The sequence below is a fragment of the Pseudopodoces humilis genome, chromosome 3 (assembly GCF_049639895.1).
Source record: "Pseudopodoces humilis isolate 2021_Gansu_Grassland_sample_001 chromosome 3, ASM4963989v1, whole genome shotgun sequence".
Lineage (NCBI taxonomy): Eukaryota > Metazoa > Chordata > Aves > Passeriformes > Paridae > Pseudopodoces > Pseudopodoces humilis.
In genome coordinates, this window is record NC_142202.1 from 53,040,271 (window position 1) to 53,052,518 (window position 12,248).

The following is a 12,248-nucleotide window of genomic DNA, read 5'->3' on the forward strand; positions in this document are numbered from 1 at the left end:
GCACCTCCACTTTGACAGAGGTCCAATCATGATAAACTGCACTAGAAAAAAGCAGTGGAGTTTCCTACCTACTTCAGGGTAGTATTTTTTAGTCTCAATTCGTTTTGTAATTAACAGGTGCCCAAGGCCAATTCTGTGAGCCCCAAGTTTGTTGGCCTTAGCAGAAAGGCAGACTTGGGGTTGCCTGGAAACTCTCTTGTCCTTTCTTTTTCCCAGAGAAATCATTCTTCTAATTCCAGTGGGAGCAGAAAATTGTGCTGTAACTATATTACAGAGCTGGAGCTCTGCTGTCTTTGTTGCTGATTTGGTGCTCAGAAATACTGTCTCTTTACTAGCTCTACAGCAGCCTCATGTAAGCGTGCTGTTGTGACTAAACACGACCGCCCCTGCTTAAAACAAAGTTTCTCATTTATAAGACTGCAGCCTGGTGATGCTATAATTTTATCGTGCTGCTTGTCTGTTCTGCACTGAAAGGCATGCACACCAGATGACATTTCTTTAGGGATTAATGAAATGATACTTTATTTAAATTGGTGAAAGAAAAGAATGAGTAAAAATACACTGTCATTTCTTTTAACAGTGAAGGTAGGAAGGTGTGTGGCATAGAAACAAAACCCCTTGAAGTATATATTAAAATATTTCAGGAACTGTATTTATTACTTGATGAAGTAAATTGCTCGTTTCTTAACTAAGCACCAAGGCATTTACAAACTGGATTGAATTTTTGTTGTTCTTTAGTATCTGCCAACTGAAAACCCAAGCCTGAATGTGCCAATAATTCATGTAATTTTACATAAAATTAATCAAACCAGGTGACTAATTCCACTTAAACAAAAAAAACCCAAACCAAAACAAACAAAAAACAACAACAAAAAAAAGGCTGTTCATCTTGCATTCCTTTAGTCCTGTCTCCAGAGAGGAGATACAAATGTCCTGCACAGTGACTGTGCAGGCAGAGTGACTCACCAGCTCCTCAGGGTTGTACCTGGAGATAGAATCTCCTCCTGTCTGCCTACTCAGCAAGTGATTGTCAGGGTAATCCAACCCCTTTCCCATTTTCATCCACAAAAGTGCTCTATTTCAGTGTGGGCTTTGTTCACCCATTGCAGTTGATTGGTGTTTCTTGGTTTACTTTTGGTGCACATTTCTTAGTAGTGGATGAGTGCTTTGAACTGCTGTAATTGAAAAGTCGTTCATGTTGATGATCAGAAATGTGTGAGAGCTGTGGATTACAGTAAGGGAGAATGGAAATGGGAACTGTAAGGCACCTGCAAGAGTAGGGGCATATTTCTTTCAGACTCTTTATTTTCCTGAAAATCTGTATTTCTTACAGTTGCATATATCATTGTTTATTAGGCAGCAATACGGAAAGAACTGAATGAATTTAAAAGCACAGAAATGGAAGTACATGAGGAAAGTCGACAATTTACCAGGTGGGTGAATCCCTCTTCTTCTAAGTGTGAGAAACGAATATGATGGCAACCCTCTGCTTTTCTGCAAGTTCTCTGCAGTTGAGTCATGATTTGTGTGGATTCCTATCATGAGTCCCCTTGAATATCACCACTGATTCTGTTGGAATTCCTAGGATTGCTGATGCCATCTCTAGCTGATACAGCAGTACAGGTGACTGCAATGGACTGGTCACCATGTAGAAAAAGATTGTTTGGGGAATCCAAAAAATAATCCTTTGAAAGAACTCATCAGTTCTTACAGATTAAGTTAGTAATCCTCAAGCACACAAAATAAAAGAGATTTCCTTCTCTGGCAGCACTTTCTTGCTCATTAAAGTATACATTTGTGTAGATGTATTTCCTAAGTGAAAACTAGATGATGTTTTGAACTTCAGAAAAGCTCACCAGTGTCTTGGCAAGCTTTCTAAGGGTCACTTGGGTTCCTGGCAGCACAAGGGAACAAGATAGATACCCTTGTTGTCACTTCTGTTGTGTTAACGTGGATTTGTTTTGTTCTCTGCATTGGATAACACCAAGATGTTGTCTGAAGCATTATTATTTTAAGGAGGTCTGAAGTGTCCACAGTTTTTTAGCAGGCTTTCAAATTCGGCAGAATCATTCCTAGGGGGAGGGACACACTTTCTGTGTGTCATTTTTCATTGGCATGCTTTCATTTTTCTTGGAAGTTACTAAGGCTGAAAATTGCCACCAGCAATCAGAACTGAATGTTAGGGTTGGCCAACATTGTACATGTAGTATTAATGTCTTTGCTTCCGAAGAAAATTAAGTCAAATAGAAACAATGGTCTAAGACTGAGTCCCTTTCCTGCTACTGTTTCAACCAAACTCAGGATCTGAGCTAGTGAATGTGAATCACCTAATTAAAGAATGCATCACAAAGAAAATTCATAATGGGTGATGAGTGTTTCATGTATCTGCTACTTCACTGCTTGATTTCAAAAATTCAGTAATTTCTTTCTCACCAAAATATGGACTTTTAAAAAATAATACTCTTAAAGTCACTTCTGTGTAGATACAACATAAACAAATTCATTTTTAAAAAATCAAACCAGTTTCACAGACAGCAAACCTAAGCCAGAAGATGAACCAGGACACATGGTTTTAATTGAATGTTGCATTCTGACCACTAGAAAATGTCCTTTTCAAACATGGAGATGTATCTTTTCATTTGGCTTCTGGTATTTTTTTCTCTTTAGGTAACAGATAGTATATCTTTTTCAGAATATATAAAAATACTACTTTTTAAAAAAGAGCATCCCAAGGGAGAGAATAAAAATAGCAGGTATAGAAACCAACCCCCTGCTTACATTGTTGTGTTTCTTGATTTGCATTGCAATATTGAAGCCTAAGTACAGACAGGCACGATTCATACAAAAATAATTGGTTATTTTTTCATGAGCTTTGAGAACAGACAGATTACAACTGGATTCTTGAAAGCTGAACCAGGAATCTAGTGGAGGGACAACCAGTAAAAAAAGTGAATTATTTTTTCAAGGAGGGCCTTTGAAAATGGAGTAAAGAATAGGCACAGACAAATTGTGATAAATATAGGCAATGGTTCTATAGGGTCCTGAAAGAATTTCAGTGTGAGGGAAATTAGGTTTTTTTCTGTTCCTTGTCCATGCTCTTCTGTTTCACTGGTCATGCTGTGGAGTTACTACACAGAGGTCAGAAGAGTAACACTAGAAGAAACTAATTAAGAGTAGAATAACATGCAAATGTTTTAAGTCAATTGCAATTTTGAAAATAAAAAGAGATCCCATTTTCTCTGAGATGTCTCACTAAAAATTATGTGCTTTCTGCTACATAATATTGGATTGATACAACAAATGTGATTTAAGAATACCATAGACAGAAGTCTCTAGCCAAAGAATTAATTTCTCATACTTTATTTTCAAGAAGATCACTTAGATAATGCAAATCAAAAGGCACTTGCATTGGCACCTGATTAGCACAGGCTATTCTGTGATAGACTTAGACAACAAGGAAGCTGCTTACTAAACAAAAATAGTTTATAGCATGTAGTTTCCTATATTATTGCAGATTAAATATAGATGATTTAATATTATAATCAGTACTTACAATATATTTGAAATGTTAACATTTTTTATTAAACTTTTATTAAATGGGCTTCATTGTTCATCATTTACTGTAATGACTGTCAAATGACTGGTTTTCTATTCCTAGTAATTTAGACTGACTCTGTTATTTCATAACAAAATGCAAGAAAATTAGTTTCTAAAAATAGAGAAATGAATACAAGTTTGGGAGGAGCATATTAGTAGGTGTTCATGATGTGTTTCTCAATGAAAATGTTATATATAGTCCAATATATTGTTTTTCTACAAAAATACAAACCCCCTATCTTTTTAGCAATCCTCTGTACCCTCATTTAGCAGATGATCTGCATAGTTGTTAATGTCAGGCTTTGTGCACTCCTCCTTCATTTGAAAATGCATCCCTGTATTGTATTGAATCAACTTAGAGGGATAATGTGAGGAACCATTAAGAGAAAATGTGTCAAAATAAAACTTAGGTAAATCTGTTGCGTAGATGCATCATTAACTATGCCTTTTTCAAGCTGCTGCATCTTTTACTACTTCATGGACAGACACATTTTTAAAGTCATTTAAACAGAAATTTATGTCTGGCAATAGATACATTGAGAACCTGATACTGGTGCCCTCCTTACCCTTTTGCTTGGATTCATTACACTTAACATGATTTAGAATTTCAATTGCTGTAGGTTCCTAACTTATTATAGAAAGGGTTGGTGACACCTTTTGGAGCAACCCACTTCTCTAGCCATCATACAGGCAATCTGGAGTGATGTACGTGCCCTATCTAAAAGCCAAAAAAAAGTGAGGCATATATGGGCCTTCATGTACCTCAGTTCACTGTTAATAAGAAAGCATCTGAAGGGCTATAAAATTTGTTGCTTACTTAAAAGAAAATACAAAATTTTTGTTAGCCTCATTTTGCACAAGGATTAAAACCCCAGGAATTTAATTTTTATGGTTTAGCAAAGCTTTTCTGATAATAGTTACTGACAGCATCTCCAAATAATGGATGCAATTGTGGCTAAATATTGGCAAACAAAACAGACTGGAGACTGTTCTCTGGCCCTGAGGCCAGCAGACTTGGCACAGCTTGAATCCATGCAGTTAACCTCTTCCTCTCACCTCAAAACAGGGTGATGTTCCCCCCTACCCAGCCTTCCTGCTGTCCTAAGCCCAACCATGCCCAGGCAGCACCTGAAAGCACTGGCTGACCGAAGCAAAACTATGGCAGGTTGGATGGACAGACAGACCTATACCAGTACCAGTGCTTGAGCCACACCAAATCTCTGTTTGGTTTTCTAAGCAGAGAGAGATGGACAGCAGGAAATAACAGGTCTGTCCATACTAACACAGATCAGGGAAATCAGGAATAATTGGCCCACAAAAGGAAACAGCTATGAGGGCAGGACGAGGATCAGTGTCATTGTCAGTTGAAATAACACAATTCTAAGTTTTTTAATTTATCTTTTCAGGTTTCATCGTCCATAACTGTTTGACCACATCCCATAATTCAAGTAACAATTTTCTTTGGGGAAACCATTGCGTCCTGAAGACCTGAAATTGCACTGGAACTTGACTGAGTATGAGTGTGTGCTACAGCTTACCCTGAGGCTAATGAAGAAAGTAGCCCTTGTCTTTGTCAATGGACAAATGATTAGTCTGGGAGGAGAACCCACAGGAAATGTTTGTCCGTGTCCAGACAGTCCACGGTTCTGTGGCCAGCCCACATGGACAAGCCAGTCGACTTCTTTGTCAGAGCTCCACAAGTCAGGAAGTGCTGAAGACAATCGCTGGAGAGCCTGCTGCCAGGATCTCATAGGGCTTCAGAGGGTTGGGACTGAGAGTAACAAAGAGGGAGGGGGGTGACAAAAGAACTGAGACCTGGGGGAAAAGAGACTTTGTCAGTCCACAGAGAAAAATGGAATGGATGGGACTGCTCATCAATGCACTTGGCCAGTGGAATTATTTTTTAAAAAAAAAATGAGAGTGCAACAGTGCATGTAGGTTTTTTAGTCGCTGCAGCCTGTCTTAAAATGATAGAAAGCCATAAGTCCTTGTGTCATCAGTACTTTAGGAAGAACTATCCTTTTCTTTGGTGCCAGTAAATACAGTTGCCAGAAATTAGTCCTAGTATAACTCAACTGTCTTTTTTTAAATCCCAGTGCACAAACTTCAGGAAAACACATGGAACATTCATACAGAATAAGTAATATATTTTTTTGTTTTTTAATGTTGACATACTCTGGATCCTCAGAAATACATAAACAGGGTTTGAAAGACAAATAATGTGACACTATGAATGCAATGAAATGCTTTGTGTTTAGAAACACTCCTTGCTGTCTGTTACTTGCCATTCAAACCAGAGGGATCATTATCTTTGTCATCCAAGGCAGGCAGTGGTGACAACTTTGACATCATGCTAGTGTGAATCCAAAGTCAGAATTTAAATTAGGCACAGAAGTCTTTATTGATAGGCCTGACCAGTGATTACTAATGTAACGTTTTACATTTAAGGACTCTTGCACTGCTTTGAGGAAGAACTCACAGGTGAATCAGTATGTCTTCAGCTAGTGGTCCTTTAAAAGTGAAAGAAAAATCCTTGGAGTGTCTCCAGCCTGTTTATGTTGAGTGTGGAGAATGCTTCTTAGATTCGTAATTTTTTATACTATCTTGTACATGTGAATACAGTACTATTAAAATTAAGTGGTATGGAGTGTGAAAGGCAATACATGGTTTTTCTAAGTTGGCCCAAAGGCCTATTAAAAAGCCTGTGGTGTTGTTTACACTAAGAAATTCTCTGTCTTATATTAGCACTTATTTATCCTTTGAATTAGTGTACACAACATTGGGGGGGGTCCAGAATTGACATATGCATACATTTAATGCAGTATTACAATATATTTGCTATTTATCCTTTCTAATGTGTGTACATATTACAATTTATTTTTGTCTTTTATGTGTCCTGTTCAGTTTTTAATTATGAAGTGTAAGTATTTCTTTTTCTGGCAATAAAAGGTCTGTGTAGATGTGATTTTTACCTCAAAACCTGTGATAGATTCTTGCGGAATGTGTTTAGTTTATAAAATTGAAGGTTGTTGTTAGAGATGTCAGCCTAAAGGCAGGAAGGCAGTTTTGTGGCTAAAATTAGATATCCCTCTTCAGAGCTATTTCCAACAAGACCAGGTTTGCATAAATGAGGTGGATTATTTTAATGAAGAGCACCGCTAGTAACAGGAGAATGTTTTCCAACAGCCATCGCTCTCCGTCACTCTATTATTTTTAAAGACATTGGCAAACCTTTTTTAAAAAAGGTAAGATTTAAATGACTGTTAGGATCCATTACACTTTACATTGGTAAAAATCTAATGATGTACAAGCCACAGAATATCAATAAATGAATTTAAAAAGCCATCTACATGCTTGCAGCAAAGAAAAGGAACCAGCACCTTCCTTTTTTAATGGAATCAATAAGAGCCATTAGGATTCCATTTGCAGAAAATAAGCTTCTGGAAAGCCCATCATATTATAAATATAGAAACACCACTTTGACATCAAGGAAGCAGTGAAAATGTATTCTTTGGCACTAAATCATACAGGGATAAGCAGGGCATTAGAGCTAAGGTTTGTCAGCAATTCTGGTAAAATGCTAATTTTTATTTTTAGAATTTGAAGGGTAAACTTAAAAGTAACGCTAGAATAGTTCTGCTTAAACTTTTCTTTGCTGATGTTGCCAAATTTAGGAATGTGTGTCCAAAATCATATAAAGGTCTACTATGTTGACTTTGAAGTATAAAACACAGTATTTCACTTCAAAGGAAATGAGTGAAGCAAATAAATAGATCTCAGTGTTGCCTTAATCACGTTGAAACATTTGAAAGCAGCCAAGATACTGAAGGCAGAAAGACAGCTGTTGCACAGGCAGAATAACTCAGACAAAGGCAAGGTGAGACTATAAATATTTTATGTAAGACAGGAGCTCCACCACCATGCCAAGGTACACACAGGTTACACAAGCAAAGTAAAACTTGTTAAACTTAGGATGAAGTGAAAAAATTGACTTTGGAAGAAGGAATTTCCCTATACTAGGCCTGGACCATGGATGCAAAGTCATGTGCCAACTTTGTTTTAAGAGTAGTAACACAAAAATGAAGGTACAACTTCTGGCTTCAGCTTCTTCAAGCTGAAGTTATGTCATAATGTGTGTAGGTGAGGTATCACTTAGGCTTTCCCTATCCTCCTTCTGGGGTTGGAGGGTGATTTTTCAAAAGTATTCCTTCCAAGCCATTGCTAGATGCAGAACACTAGTCTTGGTAGACATGCTGAGTTAATTTTTAGTTTCTTACTGTTTTGATAATAACAAGATACATTGTTTGGCCCACAGTTCAGCTAACTAATTAAACACATTTACATAACTGGACAAAAAGAGTTGCCTTTATTGGAACTTATGTAGAAATTTTATGTAGATACTTGCAGAATTAGAACTACAAACTATCCAGTGTATTGTATCCCCACAGAGCTATAGAATTTTATATACTATTTTTATATTCTAAATATCACAGAAAAACAACAGCTGAAAAATGTTGTCCATGCAATAAAAAATAACGAGTATTTGGTATGTCACCATGTGCAGTGAAGCAAGTTTGCTTTGAGAAGCCTGAAGTCAATTTCTGCTGCCTCTCCTAGTCCTCTGTATTGAAAATTCCAAATGTTTTCCAGTTACATCAACAACCCATTGGAATTATTATACCATATACCTGTTATGGTGCTGCATGCCTGCTATAAGGGAAGAATTGGGATAGGCCCTGAGAAATTCATGAGTGAGTAATCCTAGAGTTAAAAATAAAAAGATGTTAAACAGGCAAAGAAAAAATAGCACTTTTCATCCAAAGTGTAGTACAGTCCAATTGGCTAAGAGAGGTCAGTATGGTAATTTTTATCAAGTTGGACAAATCATTTAAATGTCATCCACAATATATGACAAACCTCACACATGATACCTATGTTCCACAGAATCAGGTATGTCTACATCCATAGAAAGAGAAAATGAACAGCTTGAAGTAGTGGTTTCTGAAATTATCTCATTTATAATATTTATCAGTATAATCACACATCACAGCATGTTGCTGTGGGCACAAAAGAATGGATGCTTAATCAAATCCTAATTTCTTCTCCACATAAAAAATTGAAATGGTTCTAGAGTGTCTCATCTCTCTCTTTTTTGGGGTAGTACATATTAGTCTTTATAACTCAAACACAGTCTTATTTGTATTTTTTTAAATTGCACTATATATATTGGCCCAACAAGTACCAAAAAAAAAAAAAATTGACCTAAATGCTAATGATTATTTAAGCTAAATACCATTTCAGCTGGTGATTTGAAACATGGTAGGACCAGAAGCAACATCTCTTCAAATTCACTGTAAGTATTAATGGCCATTTGTAGTTCTACAAGACTGCATTTATTTGTTGGGTTTATCATTTACCTACAGTTGTGCATGTCCCTTGCTGTGGTGGACTTTATGAACTTCTGATGTGGTGTGGGGCAGGACAGCCCCACATCTGCTTTGGCCACCCTGAGCACGTCTTACAGAAGCACCACAACTTCAGTGTCGACATGGAAAAACCGTATCAGATGAGCACCCATTTTTTAACTTGAAAATTAAATGAAAGCTGTGAAACAAAGGGATGAAGTATCCCTGATATTACAGAAATTAGACCCCTCCTTCCAGGTGAAATTAGTGCTTGATTTCCTGCAGAGATGCGTAAAACTCAGACCTGTAACTAATAATACTACTGCTAATATAATACATGAGAGAATTTGTTTCAAATGAACAGTTGCTTAACCTGACTATAGACTCAGTCTGAGCCCTGAATTTGTATGATCATAAAGTGCAAGAAGATCCAGCCAGCAACAGACTAAAAAGATCTAATCCAGTCTGGCAGCCTGGGAATCAACCAAAACTCCCTGTCTGCAGCTGGCAAGACTTGGATGAGGGTAGGGAGAGCCACGCTGTCACCTGGGTACCTGGCAGAACAGGCCTGTGTGAGCACTGCTGACATCCTAAGCAGAGAGCAGAATATTAGCCCGTGTCTCAATGTCTGTTAATGCTTTAATGATAAAGCAAACCAAGCTAAAAGCCTACATTTGCATGAGACTGTCAGGTACACATGAACCGTGTGTTTAACACTTTTCATGTCCCTGGTTTCAATGATCTTTAGGAGCCCTGTGCCATTGCTGTAAACTAAATTAAAAACATACTCAGGGTGAAAAATAAAAAAAAATGGGTAAACTTGCCTCCTGCCTTTAAGATCTTCCACATTTAGTTTCATTATCGTTCCTATCTGTATTCTAATTATACGAAGATAAGTGCAATGCTCACTGATGGGACATAAAGTCTGATGAAAAGTAAAAAATATATTCCGAAAAATTTTATAAGGTTAATACAAAAATATTTTGAAGGTCAAATTAAAAAAAAAGAAAAAGACAAAAAAAGCAAGTCCCCAGAATAGCTTAAAACTTCTGTTAAACAGAAATCTGAAAAAACCACCACCAAGACTTAGGAAACTGTACCTATAGAGAGAAAGGGAGAAATGAAGTGAAAATAATATATATGTGCTGTAATGTTCAAACAGGTTTCTATTTATTAACTTTAATAATTAATAAGGTCTTGTTTCACTTTGTGTTCCCATTTTGTTTCAAGATTTTAATGGAAATAAAGCTCATATGAACTAGATACAGCATTTCACCAATATTTTCTAGAAGCTGCATACTGCATTGGATAGAAACAAAGAAAGCAATGGTATTATCTGTATCTTCTTGTTCAAGCATAAATTCTTTGTATTAAAAAAATCATCTCGCAATACTATGTCAAATTTAACAATATTTGAACATTGTTATGATATAGTAAAATGTTAAAACGTTGCTTAACATCTCTTCCTTTCACTACTTTGTGTGGTGGTATATTGATTTGTAAACTTGTACAAATTTTGGAATTAAAGAAATACTGTGTTTTGGATTATTATTATTTTAGCTGGTGTGATTTGAAACAAAAATATCAATGGCTTGTGTGAACAGGCATCTGACTGTATCAGCAGCGTGGGGAGGGTCTGGACATGGCACATGCTTAATTGCCTGCAACTGTTTAAATAGCTCTTAAGTTTTGGGGGGGAGGGCAGATTTCCTTAAAAAAAAATAGAATTCCATTTACAACTGCAAATCTGGGGGAGGCACAAGAAGACTGCAGAGCACAGACACTGTTGTACACACAGGAGCTGATAAAGCTGCTAAGTTTGTGTCCCTTCCCCTGGCGTTCTGTGGAACAGTAGCTCAAAAAAGTAAATCATGGCAACATCTGTGTGCTGTGCTTTGGACCCAGCTGTACCTTAAGCACTTAGAGATCACAAGCCCCTGTTTTTCTGGCAGAGCTGCAGTACACCAGGGTAGGTTCAGCTGTAGGAACCATTGCACACCTGCCTCTTCCAAGCAAGCCTACACAGACACTGTGGAACGAGACTCCAGTAAGGCAGGCTTGATCCCACATCCACACCAGTGCAGGTTGCTAAGCTCCAGGAGGGTCTTCCGAGGGTCCAGTACAGTCAGAAGATTCTAACTTGCTGAATAGGCTCTAAGGTGGCCACATTCACCTGAAATGGAATTTGCACATTAATTCATTGGAATTAAAATTTTGCATAGAGTGTCACCTATTCATACACACTAGGCCAGTTCTTAGACTTTATTGTTTCTATTAATTTGATAAAAAATTATTCTTTAAGTAACTTGCTTTGATTTCATTAAATGTTCCCATTTATAAGTCAAGTAAGGCAAACAAAATTCAAGCCTTGGCTCCCCACTGCCTGTCATGATAAAGAGTTACTGGCAACTACCAAAAAATGTATCTGAAACATTACCAGCTTAGAACTGCTGTCCCTTTAAAATGTACTTTCCACATGTTTCATTACTTTCAAAAGATGGAAGTCTGTGGAGAATCAATACCAATAACTTTTCAGCTTATGCAGGGCAGATTTTATGTAACAATTATAAAGTGAATGCATCTACTTGGCTCACTGTGATCAAATGTGGTAACTCTAAAGAGGTCACAGATCTGACACTGCATTTTACACAGGTGTGTGATATCTGTGAATGCAAACAGCTGATATGGTTACAAATTAATGATAGCTGCTTCTTTTTATCTGTAACGTAATATATATATATATATATATATATATATATATATATACATATATGCACACAAATATCATCACCTGAAAAACATAAAGAATGTATTGGGGGTGTTATACAGTACATATGTTATGCAAGTGTGCTGCCTAGTTGGTCAGTACTGTAGGATACTCTGCTGTGCACAGTTCCAAGTGCCTCAGAGCAATTGTTTGGCTCTTTCAATTACAGATATATATGAATGAATATATATAAATAGGAAATTTTAAAAATCACCTCAATAAAGCTGTCCAGAAAATCTTTACTGAAAATACTTTGTACTTTAATCTCTAGCATGCACATGGGCACACAGAGTTAAATTCAGAGAGCCTCCAGAGACCGAATTAAACTCCCTCCTTGTGGAAATGAAAAGAAAAAAAGGTTCCTGAAACCTTCCTTAGAATTCTGGCAGTCCTTCAAACACATCTGGTAAATTCCCTGTGTGTGGTATATTCACGGAGAGGTGTGTTCCAAGAGGTGATACTTGGTTTAAAAATACAAA

General features: G+C 37.0%; 1 protein-coding gene across 4 annotated transcripts in view; it reads left to right on the forward strand.

Moving 5' to 3' along the window:
* PHACTR2 (phosphatase and actin regulator 2) overlaps positions 1-6,576 on the forward strand; it is a 128,328-nt gene extending 121,752 nt beyond the window's left edge. For all 4 annotated transcript variants that reach the window (XM_014263606.2, XM_014263608.2, XM_014263609.2 and 1 more), the window contains 2 exons: positions 1,357-1,433; positions 5,004-6,576. In XM_014263606.2, the coding sequence (XP_014119081.1) occupies positions 1,357-1,433; positions 5,004-5,019 (93 nt within the window). In that variant the 3' untranslated portion in view covers positions 5,020-6,576. The remainder of the gene's footprint in view (positions 1-1,356; positions 1,434-5,003) is intronic.
* The last annotated feature ends 5,672 nt before the right edge of the window (positions 6,577-12,248 follow it).